The sequence below is a fragment of the Scylla paramamosain genome, chromosome 46, assembly GCF_035594125.1.
Source record: "Scylla paramamosain isolate STU-SP2022 chromosome 46, ASM3559412v1, whole genome shotgun sequence".
In the NCBI taxonomy this organism is placed as follows: Eukaryota; Metazoa; Arthropoda; class Malacostraca; order Decapoda; family Portunidae; genus Scylla; species Scylla paramamosain.
Window position 1 is genome coordinate 8,385,087 of NC_087196.1, and position 16,411 is coordinate 8,401,497.

At 42.4% G+C, this 16,411-nt stretch overlaps 1 protein-coding gene across 1 annotated transcript in view; it reads left to right on the forward strand.

Moving 5' to 3' along the window:
* The window catches only part of LOC135094770 (uncharacterized), a 43,233-nt gene extending 27,210 nt beyond the window's left edge, over nucleotides 1–16,023 (forward strand). Inside the window, exons 3-4 of the mRNA XM_063995129.1 lie at nucleotides 11,248–11,307; nucleotides 15,937–16,023. Coding sequence (XP_063851199.1) covers nucleotides 11,248–11,307; nucleotides 15,937–16,023 — 147 coding nt within the window. The remainder of the gene's footprint in view (nucleotides 1–11,247; nucleotides 11,308–15,936) is intronic.
* Nucleotides 16,024–16,411: the final 388 nt, after the last annotated feature.

Genomic DNA, 16,411 nt, shown 5'->3' on the forward strand with positions numbered 1-16,411 from the left:
AGGGACGCGAGGACGGGCGGGCAGACAGACAGACGGACAGGCAAGCACCGAGGGACTAATGGATGACGTTTCTAGCCCGAGTCTCACAATACGGCCGGTGAATGCTCCACGCCGCTCCGTCCCTGTATCGTGTTTCTTAAAAAGTGCTCACCCACAAAAGATGCCGATTGGCGGATTAGTGACTGCGTCCGAATTCGCTCCGGAGAGACCGACGCGGGAGGTCCTGGCCGCGTCCGGTTCCCCTTGCTCACCAGGCCGCCTCGCTCTCCCGCTTCGAGTTAATGGAGTGAGTGTGAATGACAAAGATGAGGTAGGTATGGAAATCGTTGCTCGGTTGCTGGGAAAAGGAATTCAAGTAGAGACAAGCCAAGCCACCTCGCTCAGTTTCCGACGCGAGATTAAAAGGGTAGAGTCCATTACTAGGCATGGGGGAGTAAGCTGGGCGGATGCCACGCTGCCACATGTCACCAACCCACATAACAGATCCCACGTTATGCCAACAAATTCTGACCTCACCGCAACCTCACTATTACCGTAAACCTCAAAATATATCAAATTATCGCTCGGAGGATTGAGATTCTGTTGTGTTTATATAAAGTTAGAGTTAATTTTGACCATGTTTCTGTGTGCGCGGCGACTGGCGGGGATTTCAAGCCAGGGCGGTTAATATGACTGATCGTGGAAGATGGCTGAGATGAGAGTCAAGGTTGTTACGGCCATGTGTGTGGAGAGAGGGAGAGGGACGAGGGAGAGAGGGAGTGGTTGGTGGAAGTGGTGGTGGTGGTGGTGGTAGCGGTGGGTACCCGGGTAGTGGTGGTGGTGGTGATGGTGGTAGTCATAAAGTGGGAGGCTGATGATGATTGTGGTGATGGTGATGATGGTGGTGATGTGAGGAAGTATGACTGTGAGTGCTTATTGAAATGGTGATGGTGGTGGTGATGGTGATGGTGGTGATGGTGGTGATGGTGGTGATAATGGTGAACAATGAATACGAATAAGAGTCATGTTTCTTTGACATTAGAAAACACCCTTCCTTCCTCCTCCTCCTCTTCCTCCTCCTCCTCCTCCTCCTCCTCCTCCTCCTTCAGTCACCGTTCCTCCTTCCCTCCCTCCCTTCCTCCTCTTCCCTCGTGTGATCCGCAACTCCTTTCTCTCTCTCCTCTCCCTTCCCTCCCTCTCTCGTCAAACCCTCCTTCCTCTCCCTCCTCTTCCTCCCTCCCTCCCTTGTCTTCTCACTATAAACACATCCCATAAACGCCCCTTCCCTCTTCCCCTCCCTGCCTCTTCTCCCTGCAGCCTCGCGTCCCCTTCCTCCCCTCTCTTCCTCCCCTCTTTTCCCCCTTTTCCTTTCCTAGTGACTTCCTCATCTAACCCTTTGCTTTCCTCCCTTTCTATTTCCTTTTCTCCCCTTCTTTCTTTCTCTTTCGTTCCCTTTCTTTCTCTTAATACATGTTCACGCTATTTATTTTCCCTCTCTTTCTTCCTTCCCTTTTTTTCTCTGCCAGTTTATTCTTTCGTCTCTCCTTCCTTTCCTCTGTCAGTCCTTTCAGTCCTACGTACTCCCTTTCCTTCCATTCCTTTTTCCTGTATCCCTCTTCCTCCCTTTCTTTTCCCTTCTTCCTTCCATCCTTACTACAACCGTTCCTCACTTTTCCTATTTCCTATACATATTTTCCTTCCCTCCTTCCTCTTTCTACAAATCTAAATCCTTTTTTTCCTTTATTCTCTCTGCTTTCCTTCCTACAGAACCCTACATATATCCCTCTGTTTCCTATCCCCTGTTCTATTGGGAAAACTCTTAGTATGAGAAATGCGTGAAGTATTTTGACAACATAAGAAAAAGTGTTAATACTCTGATGAAAAACTGAAACACACACACACACACACACACAAGCTTACTGTTTTTTTTATCACTCGAGCAGAAGATTCCTCAAGTGTACATCTCTTCGTCTCTCCTTCCCTTCTCTTCCTCCCTCTCTTCCTACGACTCTCACGATCTCGTCCACCCGACAAACACTGGCAGACGCCCCCACCACCAAGCGGGCAATTGAGTCAATCAGAGGGTGGAAGGATCGAGCCCAGTGAGTGATTGAAGTGGGTTCAGATCTCCTCCTCGATGGGGGTGAGATGATATTGAAACCCCTCTCTCTCTCTCTCTCTCTCTCTCTCTCTCTCTCTCTCTCTCTCTCTCTCTCTCTCTCTTGTCTAATTTGAATGTGTTGTTTATTTGTGATTTTGTGTGTGTCATTGTGTGTGTGTGTGTGTGTGTTTGTTGTTGTTTAGTTAATTTCTTCGTTCTTTTTTTTCTTGAATTTGTTCTTGTTCTACTTGTTCTGTTGTTCCTCCTCCTCCTCCTCCTCCTCCTCCTCCTGCTCTTCCTCCTGTTGTTGTTGTTGTTGTTGTTGCTGCTGCTGCTGGTATTACTGCTGGTTTTCTTCTTCTTCTTCACCTTCCCCCTCCTTTTCTTTTTCCTCCTCCTCGTCCTCCTCCTCTTCCTCCTCCTCCTCCTCCTCCTCCTACTCTTCTTCTTCCTCTTCTACGCCTCCACCGCTGCCACCGTCGCCACATTCTTCCTCTGATACTTTTACCGTATGATAGGCAACCCGCGGTGAGAGAGAGAGAGAGAGAGAGAGAGAGAGAGAGAGAGAGAGAGAGAGAGAGAGAGAGATGTGACGGATAAGAAGCAGCGTCACCGCCAACAGACTTATCACACACGTGGATAGAATGAAAAAAAAAAAGAAGAAAAAAAAAGAAAAAAAAGAGAGAGAGAGAGGACTAAGCCGAAGTCAAGATGGTGATATAAAAAAAGATAAAAAAAAGAAAGTAAAAAGCAAATGAGAGAGAGATGGGACATGAGGTTCCTTACTTAGTTAAAAAGACATGGATGAGGAAGAACATGATGGCTGAGAGGAGGAAAGAGAGGGAGGGAGAGGGCGAGAGGGGAGGAGGAATGAGAAATGGCTAAGGGTTTGATGGGAGAGGGAGTGAGTGAGAGAGTGAGAGGGAGGGTGAGCAGATGGTGGTCCCGTTTTAGTGTTGAGCGATGTTAAGGGAGATAATTGCTATGATTGGATGCTCTTTAAAAAAAAATATAAATGTATGAGGGTAGTGAGAGATGTGGTACTCTCTCTCTCTCTCTCTCTCTCTCTCTCTCTCTCTCTCTCTCTCTCTCTCTCTCTCTCTCTCTCTCTCTCTCTCTCTCTCTTATTACCTTTCATTTCTTATCTACTTTCATATTTTTTTCTATTTTCAAGTACTTCCATCTTGAATTTTCTTTTTTTTTCTCTTTTTTTCTCATATATTTAGTCGATTATTGATTTTTTTGTGTTTTTTTTTCGTTTATTTATTCGCACAGATGCAGTTTGAATATAACTTTTACATTTATTTTCTTTATTTTTTTGTTTGTCTCTATGGCCTTGTGTTGCTCCCTGTTTTTTTGTTTTTTTTTATATGTCCAATCATTTGTCTGTGTCTCTCTCTCTCTCTCTCTCTCTCTCTCTCTCTCTCTCTCTCTCTCTCTCTCTCTCTCTCTCTCTCTCTCTCTCTCTCTCTCTCTCTCTCTCTCTCTCTGGTCGGCGCTGTGAATGAGACCCAGTAATATGATACAGCTTACGGATGATCGCGTAACTTAAGTTGAATGAAGTTGAATGAAACTGAACGAGAGCTGGATTGACGGCAAGGCTACAGGGCTGATTTGAGGTCGAGTTGAGATTGATTTAGTTAAGGTTTTCTTTTTTTATTTTCTTTCGTTTTCTCTTATAGTTTTTCATCTAGTTTTTCGTGTTTTTTCGCTCTTATGTTGGGAATTTGGTTTTCAGAGAGAGAGAAAGAGAAAGAGAGAGAGAGAAAGAGAGATGGTTTTAGAAGGCTGGAGAAACACACGCTAAAAGGGAAGTATTGCAACTGTGAAATGTGAAAAGAGGAAGAGATAAAAAGAGACATATAACAAACTTAACCTCCCCCCCCAAAAAAAAAGAGAGAGAAATACACAGACTGAAATAAATAAAGAAAAAAAAGCAAACAAACACAAAGAAAGGAACATAAAATCGAGAAAGATCACATCGTAAACACAAAAGTGCGCAATAAAGCACAACATTCGCAAACAAATGAACATCGCAACATCAAAATCCATACGAAACTTTAACCCTTTCGGAAAAAAAAAAATAGGTAAAACAAAATAAACAAAAAGAAAAAAAAATAATAATATATCTTTTTTTTTTTTTTTACCGAACAATGACACCTTGACGAATAAAGACATAAATCCAGGTAGAGATAACTGAGGGAGAGTCCAGGTGAGGGAGGGAAGGGTGGAGTTTCCAATCCCTTATCGCAAACGACCATCGCATTGTTTTTAGGATCGGAAACCTTGAAACGGGATCCGAACCTGCTTAGGGGGATCTTATGGATGGTTGGCAGGGAGTGGAGCGATAGATAAGTGGTTTGTGTGGCCTAAGTAGTGTTAAGGGGCCTGCTCGCGGAAAAATGGTGTAGCTCTATGAATAAGACATGTAGTTAAGTTTGTATAGAGGAAAGTTTTTATCTGTATTTGTAGTATAGATGAATATAGAGTAGAAAGTTATTTGTTTGTATGTTTGTTTGTTTTCTTTTTATTTGTGTGTGTTTAAATTTCGTATCTTTGTTCTTTTTTATCTCTTTACTTTTTCTTTTGTTGATCTTTGTTGTAAGTAAACTCAATATTTCGAATCCAAATAGATATAAAAATGTAAGAAATTTATAGATGTTTATTTATTTATTTATTTTTTTCTTTATAAATTTCATATCTTATTATTTTCCCTTCTTTTTTTTTCCTTTCATTTGGTTTATTTTCCTTTTCTCTCAGCTTATCTTGTACTTCTCTCCTTCGGTTTGTGTTAGTGGCACGTAAATGACTTACGTATTGTGTAATTTTTAAATATAACACCAGAAATCTATAGAAAATGGTGTTTTTCCTTTTTAAATCTCATGTTATTTATTTGTTTGTATCTTGCTGTTTATCTTGTACTTCTCTCCGTCGGTTTGTTTTAGTCGCACGTAAACACCTTATTTATTTTGTTATTTTGGAGTGTAACACAAGAATTGAACACAATAAAGAAAACGGTGCGCCTGCTTGCCGTCTTGATGCTTCGTTGTGATTGGTTGTGACGCGGCCAGCATCAGCCTGTCGCGGCCAATCAGCGTGCTCTATTTATTGCTAAGAGAGAGAGAGAGAGAGAGAGAGAGAGAGAGAGAGAGAGAGAGAGAGAGAGAGAGAGAGCACAAGTAAACTGATAATCTCTTTGTCACAATATTTCATCATTTTTCTCTATTCTTCCTTCCTTTATCACGAATTCTCTCTCATCCACGTCCCTTCGCTGCGTCATCCTTCGCGCCCTTATCTCCACAGGATTTGTTAGGCTTCGTTTTTGGGAAGGAATAGAGAAAAGGTGAATAAAAAAAAGACAAATAAGAGATAAAAAAAAAAAAAAAGCTTATTCTACTCCTCTTCAAAAGCGATAAAGTTGACAACCCGTATCTCCGCCTGTTGATTCTGAGCCTTAACGAATCCCGTCATTTCTTGGCTCTTAAGGATCATGACGGCTTCATTGTTGTGGCTTTCCGAGCTTTCATTTTCTGGGAATCGTGAAAGAGAGAGACTCCGTTCCGCGAAGACTTAGATGTGGAAATATTGTAGTACAGAAGCTTAGATATATGACTGGAGTATTACCTTCACTTTGTATTAGGAAGTGATGTAGATAAGATATGAGATAATTTTTTTTTTTTATAGTAATGCAGTTAAGTTTTTTTTTTTTTTGGTTATGGACTTGAGAGAAAATTGAAATGCTGTATGAAGTGTAGTGTGTTGTATAAATGAACATAATTAAATGCTTTCAATCACGTAGAAACTTATTCACGTGAAGGAATGTAGGAATGCTGTTGTAGGAATGCATTGGGAAGCGTTACTGTTTTTTATTTAATTATTTATTTGTTTCATTATTGATTTCTTGTTTTTTTTCCTTCATTGGGTATTGAGAAAGTTGAAACAATGTATTAGAACTGTATCAACTTTATTTATTTTTTTTTTCGATTTTTTTCTCTCTTTAGTTCATCAATGATTAGTTAGTTTCCTTTTTTCGTTTGTTAAGATTCTGTTTTTTTGTTTTGTTTGCTTTTTTTGTCTATATCTCTCGTTGAATGTGTTTATCTTCGTTTATCTGTTTAGTTGCCTGTCTATCTGTTTGTCTCTTTAATCATTTGTCTATCTATTTAATCGTCTCTCTCTCTCTCTCTCTCTCTCTCTCTCTCTCTCTCTCTCTCTCTCTCTCTCTCTCTCTCTCTCTCTCTCTCTCTCTCTCTCTCTCTCTCTCTCTCTCTCTCTCTCACACACACACACGTACACACATTTTTACCCTTTACTTCAATTTCCCTTCTCTCCTCCTCCTCCTCCTCCTCCTCCTCCTCCTCCTCCTCCTCCTCCTATCCCCCTTGCTGGCCTTGACAAACAACTATTTAGCGCTGTTAGGAAGCCAGCACCCCAACACCTTCGATAACACGCCTCGCCACATGCCAATGACCCAACTTTTGTAATTAAAACTATCATCTATGCTTTGGCTTCTCGCCCCGGCTTATAATTAATCTTTACGCCCCTGGTGAAAAGTAATTGGGAGGAGGAGGAGCAGGAGGAGCAGGAGGAGGAGGAGGAGGAGGAGGAGGAGAAGGAGGAGGAGGAGGATGGTAATGTTAGGCAAAGTTATAGATGAGATATATTGCAAAGTTAGAAATTCATCTCTCTCTCTCTCTCTCTCTCTCTCTCTCTCTCTCTCTCTCTCTCTCTCTCTCTCTCTCTCTCTCTCTCTCTCTCTCTCTCTCTCTCTCTTTCGTGTTTGGGGTCACGTTAGCTGTGTTAAGTAATGGTGTTTTGCCCTCCCTCCCTCCCTCCCTCCCTCCTCTCTCTCTCTCTCTCTCTCTCTCTCTCTCTCTCTCTCTCTCTCTCTCTCTCTCTCTCTCTCTCTCTCTCTCTCTCTCTCTCTCTCTCTCTCTCTCTCTCTCTCTCTCTCCAAGGAGGAAAAAACACATGTTCCCTCCACCACCACCTGCCATGTCCCTCTTTCCTCCTTTCCTAACCCTTCTTGCCCTCATTTCCCTCCCTCTCTCACTCCTGTCTTCTCTCCACCTCTCACTTCCCTCTTACAGCCTTTCTCTCACCCGTCACCTTTCCCCTGTACCGTCACATTTCAGCAAACATCCTCCCGTGACGAGCGACAGTACCTCCCCCCACCAAGGACAGGAGCGAACTGAAGGGATCTCGTTGGGTTGGGTCTTGTTATCTTGGGTGAGAAAGAGAAGGAGGAATAAAGTAACGAAAATGTTTTGAAGATTTTTAAGACTAGAAGAAATAAAAGGGTTAGATTGTAAGATAAGGATTATTATTAGTTTTTTTTTTTATAAGACTAAAATAAGGTAAAAAAAGATACAAGAAAAGATTTAAGAAGAGAGGAATAGATTGATGAAAAGTAAAAAGAATAGGGAAAAGGTTGATAATTCTCTCTCTCTCTCTCTCTCTCTCTCTCTCTCTCTCTCTCTCTCTCTCTCTCTCTCTCTCTCTCTCTCTCTCTCTCTCTCTCTCTCTCTCTCATTTCACTCCCGTAACACCCCTTTCTCTCTCTCGCTCTCTCCCGCCTTTCCCTTCACCTAATCCGTCTCCTCTCCCTTCCTTTCCCCTCTCCCTGTCCCTCTCCCTCTCTCCCTCACCGTGCCACCATCCGTCTCTCCCGCCAACCCTTTTCTCCCCATAGATCATTCATTATAAGTGACTTTTGATCCAAGCTCAAAGGAATGGATTCAGATCACATTCAGACGCCTCAGTAAAGGATCTAACTCCATAAGCTGAAGAGCCTCACGCCGCTTGTTAATGTATACAGCTTTTGTAGTCTATAGATATTTACCTTCTAGAGTGGGATCAGAGAGAGTGAGAGAGAGAGAGATAGACGCCATTTTCTTTAGCTCTAGTTTTATTATTTGTTTTCTTAACCTTTCAAATCTCTACACTTGATACCTTCACATGCCAGACATAGAGAGCCAGTGTAAAAATAAAGAGGATCGGATCGTCTTGTAAGCTATTGGATTCCCTTCTCGATCCCTCTGTTGCGGTACATTCCCCATTCACCAAGGATCGTGTTTCCTCGCCAACAAAAGAGCATCACGCTGATCCTGTATCGCAAACTATAGGTGGATTACAAAAGGGTTCAGGGCGGTAGGGGAGGGGAATTCAGGCACTTATGGTTCCTATACATTATTCATTGTCATGTGGTATATTTTCATTTCAATAACGTGATGTATTTATGAAAGGAAAAAAGGGAAAAAAGTATTAATAAACTGAGGTGTCTACTTTTTTTTTTTTTTCCTCCCCATCGTGCGTTTGAAATATGACGTGCAATTTTTTTCTTTTTTTTTTTTCTTTCAAAATTTCAATATGATATTATGAGGAGGGGAATAAATATATATATATATGTATAATAAAAGACCTAAAAAAAAGGGAGGGGAAAAAAGGGGGGCCACATGACTATCTCGTGTCGAATGCAGGGAAAAAAAAAGTTAAATGAATGCATTGGTTATACTGCCATTTTTTTCCTCTTTTTTTTTCTTTTTTTCCTTTCTTTTTTTTCATAGCCGTTCATTTTTATTACTGATGCTGTAGTGTGATGGATGATTGCGTTGTTATTATTATTATTATTATTATTATTATTATTATTATTATTATTATTATTATTATTATTATTATTATTATTATTATTGTTGTTGTTGTTGTTGTTGTTGCTTTCTTTGTTAACTGGTTTCTTTTTGCGATTTTCTCTTAAATATTTCCTATAAATCAGTAGAGAGAGAGAGAGAGAGAGAGAGAGAGAGAGAGAGAGAGAGAGAGAGAGAGAGAGAGAGAGAGACCATCTCATCACACACTCACACACTCATACACACACATACACATACACTCATCACTACTAATTCCCCTCCACCCTCCCTCTCAATCACCCTTACCTGTGCTAAGTCACCTGACGCTTGAGTTTAAGAGAGCAACACACCATCACACCAGTCTATTCTTTATTAAAAACCCTACTACACCTGTACTGTGTCTCTACCTGATCACACCATGCACTTTAATTGAACCCCACCGACTGGGAGGCCCGGATACTGTGACTGGTGGACGGGTGACTCTCCCAGGCACTCCCAGGCACTCGAGGTCCCAGTGTCGCGTGGCACTTGCACTGACTGATAATAACAGTGGAAATATAGAGCAAAAATAGCTATCAATTGAGCTGAATGGAGTGTTCTATGATCCATATTGCCTTCATTTTAATAAACATGATTTTTTAGTTGCTGTTATTCAGGTACAGTGACGGAAGGAGGAGGGAGGGAGGGTATGTGGGGGGTGTGGAGGGTGTGTGGGAGGTGTGAATCTGTTACTGGGGCTTTACTTGGGGTTATTTGAGTTTATTGAGGTTTATTTGGGTTAACTGGGGTCTTATTGAAGGTCTGTTGGGTTTTAATGGGTTTTTCTGGGTCTTACTGGGAATTTGCGTGAATGGTGGCCGGAATGGTGACTGGAGGTATTAGGTGTAATGGTGATGTGATGGGAATGGGGAAGGGATGAGAAAATGAGATGATCACTAGTGGAAATGTTAACGTTGTGAAAGATTATAGAAAACTTAATACGAAAGATGTGATAGTGGGAAAAAAAATGATGAAATAAAAGGATAGAACAGAAGTAAAATGAAAGATGTAAAAAAAAAATTAGAAGACAGGAAAAAAAAAGTCATTATAGTGAGAAATATAAAACTGATAAAAAAATGAATAAAAAAAATGAAAAATTACATAAAAAAAATATATGAAGAAAGCTTTTGTTGCAGCATGTGACAATCATTACCACCTATTTTCTCTCTTTCTCTCTCTCTTTCTCCGTTTCTCTCTGCCTGTCTTTCTCTCTCATTCTCTCTCTCCGTGTCCGTTTTTTTCCCTCCGCCCCTCTCCGGTTACTGGCTGTCTGGCGCCCCTTCCTCCATCACTGCCCGGCGATACGGTGCGCCTCCCACCACCATCACCACCACCATCACCACCATCGTCACCACCACCACTTTTATTGTTGCTACTACTGCTAGAACAATAACAACAACAACAACAATGATAAGAACGACAGCAACAAACACTACTACTACTACTACCCACATCATCATCATCATTATAATAAATCTGTACTGATACCACAAGCTACAAAATATAGTTCTCGCCAGTAGCATCATCATCATCATCATCATCATCATCATCATCATCATCTTGGCCATCATCACCATCATTACCATTTAAATCAAAACCATCGCTTTCACCACAAACCATTAGTGCTATCCACACCATTCACCCGCACACACCACCACCACCACCACCACCGCACCTCACCACACACACAAAATATAAAAAAGACACCACACACTCTACTACACACACCAAAAAAAGAGAAAATTAAAAAACAATCACCTATCACCTACCCATCACTGTATTCACCCCATCACCTCCCAAAAAAAGAGAGGCAGTATCGTAAAAAAATACTCAAAAAAAGCCAAAAAAAGACAAAAAAAGACATATTCAAAGCGTGGTATAAGCAAGAGTGACTAGGTTCGCGGTGCCACTAGGAAACGCAACTCCCGGCACTGTTTGGCATCTGGTGTTAATTTGCATGTGGCACTGCGGCATTATATAACATTTTGACAGCCCTTCCCGTCCCCCACTCCCCCCACCCGCCACCTGATCCGCGCCCCGCTAAAGAGGAAAAAAAACCACTCCCTCATTTGCATATTTCGGACATCGTGTGAGTGAGAGGAAGGAGGGAGGAAAGGTGGCGCTTGTCAGTGTTTTCTTTCCTGTTTTCCTTCTTTTTTTCCATTATTTGTTGCGTTTATTTATTTTTTCGTGCTTTTTTTTTGTTTTCGTTCGCATGTCTGTCATTTTTTTTTTATCGTTTTCTTTTATTGGTTCGTCTTTTTTTGTGTGTTTGTAAGTGAGTGAGTTGTCATTTCGATTATTGATACGTAAGATGCAAGTATTGATGACTTGTTTAAGTAATAGTAGTAGTAGTAGTCGTAGTAGTAGTAGTAGTAGTAGCATCACTAGAAATAAGTTACAATAATATTAATAACAGCAATAATAACAACAACACAATCACTAATAATAAGAATGTACCTTTTTTTCACCTCATTAACTCACCTGTGCTTGTCTTTACAGGTACGTGGAGCTTCGATGTACAGCTCTACTTCATCTCTGTCACTCCAGGAAGCCGCAGAAGTAAGTGAAAATTGGCATTCGTTTTCTTCCCGGGGCATGTGGCACTATGAGGCACCCACACCTTGGCACTCTTGTCCTTGGGTGCCTCTCTCTTGTGTGTTGTCTGTGGTTTGAATTCTTACGTAAAGCTTCTTTTTTTTTCTTATCTTCTCTTTTTAATGGTTTTTATTTTTGTTATTTCTCCATCTTTTGTTTTTTTTTCGTTTTTTTTTCTCATTCGGTTTATTTTTTCTTTATTTTTTTTCTGTCTTTGTCTTTTGGGGTTTTAATTTTCTTCTGTGATTTTTTATGTTTTCTCCCCTCTTACTTTTCGTTTTCGTTTTCTGCGATTTGTTTGTTTCTCCTCTTTTTTTCCCTTTTTCTTTTTTCCGTTTCATTGATTTACGTGTGATTTTTTTTTCCAGATACATTAATATTATTTTGTGTGCTTTTTGCAATGTTTGTTTTTTGCAATGTTTGTTTTTTGCAATGTTTGTTTTTCCTTTCTTGTAATCGCTCGTGTTTTCATATTACCAAGTATTAATCTATAAATCATATGCACACACACACACACACTCTCTCTCTCTCTCTCTCTCTCTCTCTCTCTCTCTCTCTCTCTCTCTCTCTCTCTCTCTCTCTCTCTCTCTCTCTCTCCTACACACCCTTCATCATTATTATTCTCATGTTTCCCTCATTTCCCTTCCTTTCCTCCCTGCCTGTGCTGATCTTTACCATAAAACACCTCTCTCTCTCTCTCTTCCTCTCCTCCTTGCCACTGTTCTCTTTCAAGTCACTGAGTTGGACTTCATTAGCATACGAGCGTAGGCGACCTCTTCCCACGGTCACGGAGGAGGAGGAAGAGGAGGAGGAGGAGGAGGAGGAGGAAGAGGAGGAGGGAGAATTAGCAGCGAGCGAAGGAGAGGGGTTGACTCCAAGATAGATTGAGTTACGAATGACAGTGTGAGATGAAATGCGTTCTTTCTCTCTCTCTCTCTCTCTCTCTCTCTCTCTCTCTCTCTCTCTCTCTCTCTCTCTCTCTCTCTCTCTCTCTCTCTCTAATACATGTGTTTTTAGGGATGAGTGACTGTATGTGTGTGTGTGTGTGTGTGTGTGTGTGTGTGTAGGCCTACTTTGGTGGGGTATAAGGGAGGATGAGGGGTGTCAGCGGGAGGGGGGTGAGGGGGTGACAGATGGCCTATCTCAGGGTTAGTAAAGAGAGAAGTCATTTTAATACGTGTGAAAAAAAAAAGCTTCGTCATTTTTATCTTCCTTTTCCCACGTTGAGAGAAACAGAGAGAGAGAGAGAGAGAGAGAGAGAGAGAGAGAGAGAGAGAGAGAGAGAGAGAGAGAGAGAGAGAGAGAGAGAGAGAGAGAATTTGAAACGTATAGAATAAAAAAAGGGATAATTCTCTCTCTCTCTCTCTCTCTCTCTCTCTCTCTCTCTCTCTCTCTCTCTCTCTCTCTCTCTCTCTCACGGACACAGCTATCTCCCAACATTACACTTATCAGTACCGCGTTTCTAACACTCCCCCTCTACTTTCCCTTTCTTTCCCCTCACCATCACCCTTGACCCCTCATTTCCCTCTAACCCTCCTCTCACCCCCCACTCCCTCTCACTCTCCCTCTCGCCCTCCCCTCACCCTCTCACTCTCCCCCAATGTGTTCTCCCATAATTCCCTCGGTGCGCAAGGAATTCTCTCCCTCTCCCTCTCCCTCTCCCTCTCCCTCTCTCCTTCTCTCCCTCGGATGGTGACTTGAGAGACGTTTGTTATGTATGACTTCCCTTACCACTGGCATATTCAAATTTCCTAGACATTTATGAAGGAAGCAAACCATGTGAGAAGGGACAGAGGGGAGGGCGGCTGGTCACGAACAAGGAGGAGGAGGAGGAGGAGGAGCAGGACGAGGAGGATGTTATGGTGGTGGTGGGAGTAGAAGAAACATTTTTAACTACCATAATATACAGTGTTGTTTGAGTGAGGATTGATGTATTAGCAGTCGTGGTAGTAGTAGTGGTAGTAGTAGTAGTTGTAATAGTAGTAGAAGTTGGGTTTTTAATGATGGTCGTTATTTGATACTGTAGAAATGGCAGTAGTGTTAACAGTAGTAGTAGCAGTAGTAGTAGTAGTAGTAGTAGTAGTAGTAGTAGTACTAGTAGTAGTAGTAGTAGTAACATTCACCACTGTTTATACAAGTGACACACACCGGTATGCGGCATTACCCTCATCTATTATTATCTTGGTTACGTAAAAGTACCAAGGGATGTTAATGTGAAAATGTGTGGGGAATTTGACGTTTATTCTCTCTCTCTCTCTCTCTCTCTCTCTCTCTCTCTCTCTCTCTCTCTCTCTCTCTCTCTCTCTCTCTCTCTCTCTCTCTCTCTCACCATCAATCTTAGACAGGGATAAAAAACATAAGAGAAAATCAGATAAATATTTATAGTCGAAAAATCACGATAATTTTACTAATTTCATAATTTAGAAGTGTCTTAAGGCTTGCATAGTATTAATCCTTAGTAAAGAGAAGGAGGAGGAGGAAGAGGAGGAGGAGGAGGAGGTGGAGGAGGTGGAGCATTTAGCGTGATGGAGAAGAGTGTAAAAGATGCGATCTAAAGGGCTTGAATATTCGCTCTGGTGGCAGTGATGGACCTCTGACTGTCCCCATACGAGTACATACTAGGACGCAAAGTGAAAGCAAGATACTATATATAAAAAGTAGCCTGGCGGTGGTGGTGGCGGTGGTGGTGGTGGTAGTGGTGGTGGTGGTGCGATACCGTCTCGTCTGGTGATGGTTGTGGTAAAGAGTAATGATAATGGTGGTGATAATGGTGGTAGATGCCGGTAAGTATCTTGGAGAAATTGTTGTTGTTTTACCAGACGACAGGGGAATGTACGTGGTGGTGGTGGTGGTGGTGGTGAAAACTTGAGGGTAATTGAGTTATGGCACACCTGTAATTAGTCACGTGGCGCCAGGTAGAGTGAAGGGAAAGCGCTGCCTCTCCCGCTGATGGAATACCGTGAGCCAGGCAGGGATCGAACCTGTAGCCTTTAGCTCATGAGTCAAGCAAGAAACCAAAGAGCCACATAATACCCATTGATGGTGATGATAGTGGTGATGGTGATGTATGGTAATGGTGGTGATTGTGGTGACATTAGTGATGATGCCCCTTTGGTGATTGCAGTGACTAATGGTGGTGGTGATAATGAAGCGTAGTAATGATGGTGGTAGTGGTGGTGGTGGTGGTGGTGATCCCTTGTGATTGTAATGCGTGGTGGTGGTGGTGGTGGTGGTGGTGGCAGCAGTGGTGGTGGCGGTGGTGGTGGTGATGCGCCCTAAACAGATTGCCTCAATTGGGTTTGTTAGTCACCCACACAAAAAAACGCAGAGGAAGGTGATTGGCTGTAGGTGGCGGGAGGAGGAGGAGGAGGAGAAGAGGAGAAGAAGGAGGAGGAGGAGGAGAGAGAAGAGTAGGAGAAGAACTAATAAAGAGGAAGAATTTCAGGAAAACCCTTATTTATTTTAGTTATTGAAGGCAGGATGTGACAGAGGAAGAGGAAGAGGAGGTGGAGGTGGAAGGAGAAGAGGAAGACAAGGAAGAAGAGGAGGAGGAGGAGGAGGGCGAAGAAGGACGAAAGATAACGAAGAATGATGAAGATTAACAATTCACAATATTTATACTGTTACAATAAGCACACACATTCACACACACACACACACACACACACACACACACACACACACACACACACACACACACACACACACACACACACATACCTAACCTAATTACACTCAAGAACAGAGAATAAAACAAACATGCACAGACGAAGAACATAAATTTGTTTTACGTAAGACAGAGAGAGAGAGAGAGAGAGAGAGAGAGAGAGAGAGAGAGAGAGAGAGAGAGAGAGAGAGAGAGAGAGAGAGAGAGAGAGAGAGATGAGAAAATAATATGCACAATTTATTTTAGTTGGAAAAGGACGCAAATGATGAACTAAATTGAGACAACAGATGGCGGAGAGAGAGAGAGAGAGAGAGAGAGAGAGAGAGAGAGAGAGAGAGAGAGAGAGAGAGAGAGAGAGAGAGAGAGAGAGAGAAGCAGCGGCCTGACCTCAGCTAACACGTGAATGGTGAATCATATGACATTTATTTATTGTTCTGAAGAGACTGTCACCATCCACTCCTTACATCCACCATCCACTGCATCCCTCCACCGTGCGTCTATTTTTAACCCGCGCACCACAGCCACCAATGCTACTTTTCCACTTACTGCCAGACATTGTTGCCTCTACAGTGAGTGGAGGGCGTGGTGGGTGATGTGGAGAGCCCTCATCCACCTTCTCTCCACTCCACGCTATAAGCCACCCACTCAGCCACCCGCAGATCCACGCAATATCCAATGTTTTGATGCCTCTACCCGTGTTTGCTAGTGGCAGTTCATAAAGACTGATGTAACACAGGAACACGAGATCAGGGAAGCTGCAAGAAGCCATCAGGCCTACACATGGAAGTCCTTATACAAAACATGCCTTTATTTTTCCACTGTCACTTATGTCCAATCATCTTATAAACCTCATTTAACTCCGAACTGGCAAACTGATCATTGAATCCACTCCATTGATCTAATCCTGTATTTTTCTCTTATCTCAGCTTAACTTTGAGGATATTAAAGGCATTCGCGTGGTGCGGCGCCCTTACATCACGCTGCAGACTGTATTAGTATTGGTGTTAGTGTAGCGTCCCTTGTAACTCGTATACACTGGACAGGACACGAGGCAACAGGTTCCTGGTAGCGGAAAGCGAAAACCCGGTCTGTGCTGCCGCTGTTCTCCCGTTTGTTATCTGCCGCGGAAGCGAAATAGACTGTTGTAAAGACCTCAGAGGGTGACAGGCGGCAGAGGGAGCCATAACAACCTCCACTTATCGTTGGTATTGTCTAGGTAACAGTCGCTTTCCCTGGCCTGTATCGTATCAGAGGCATGCATAGTGTTCCTTATCGTTCGGGAGAGAGAGAGAGAGAGGGAGAGAGAGAGAGGGTGAGTAAAGGGAGTGCTGTACTAATAGGGTTCATGCGAGTATACGTGGAGGCAGGAAAATCTGTTTTGGTTCTCAGGTGTTCTTTGAT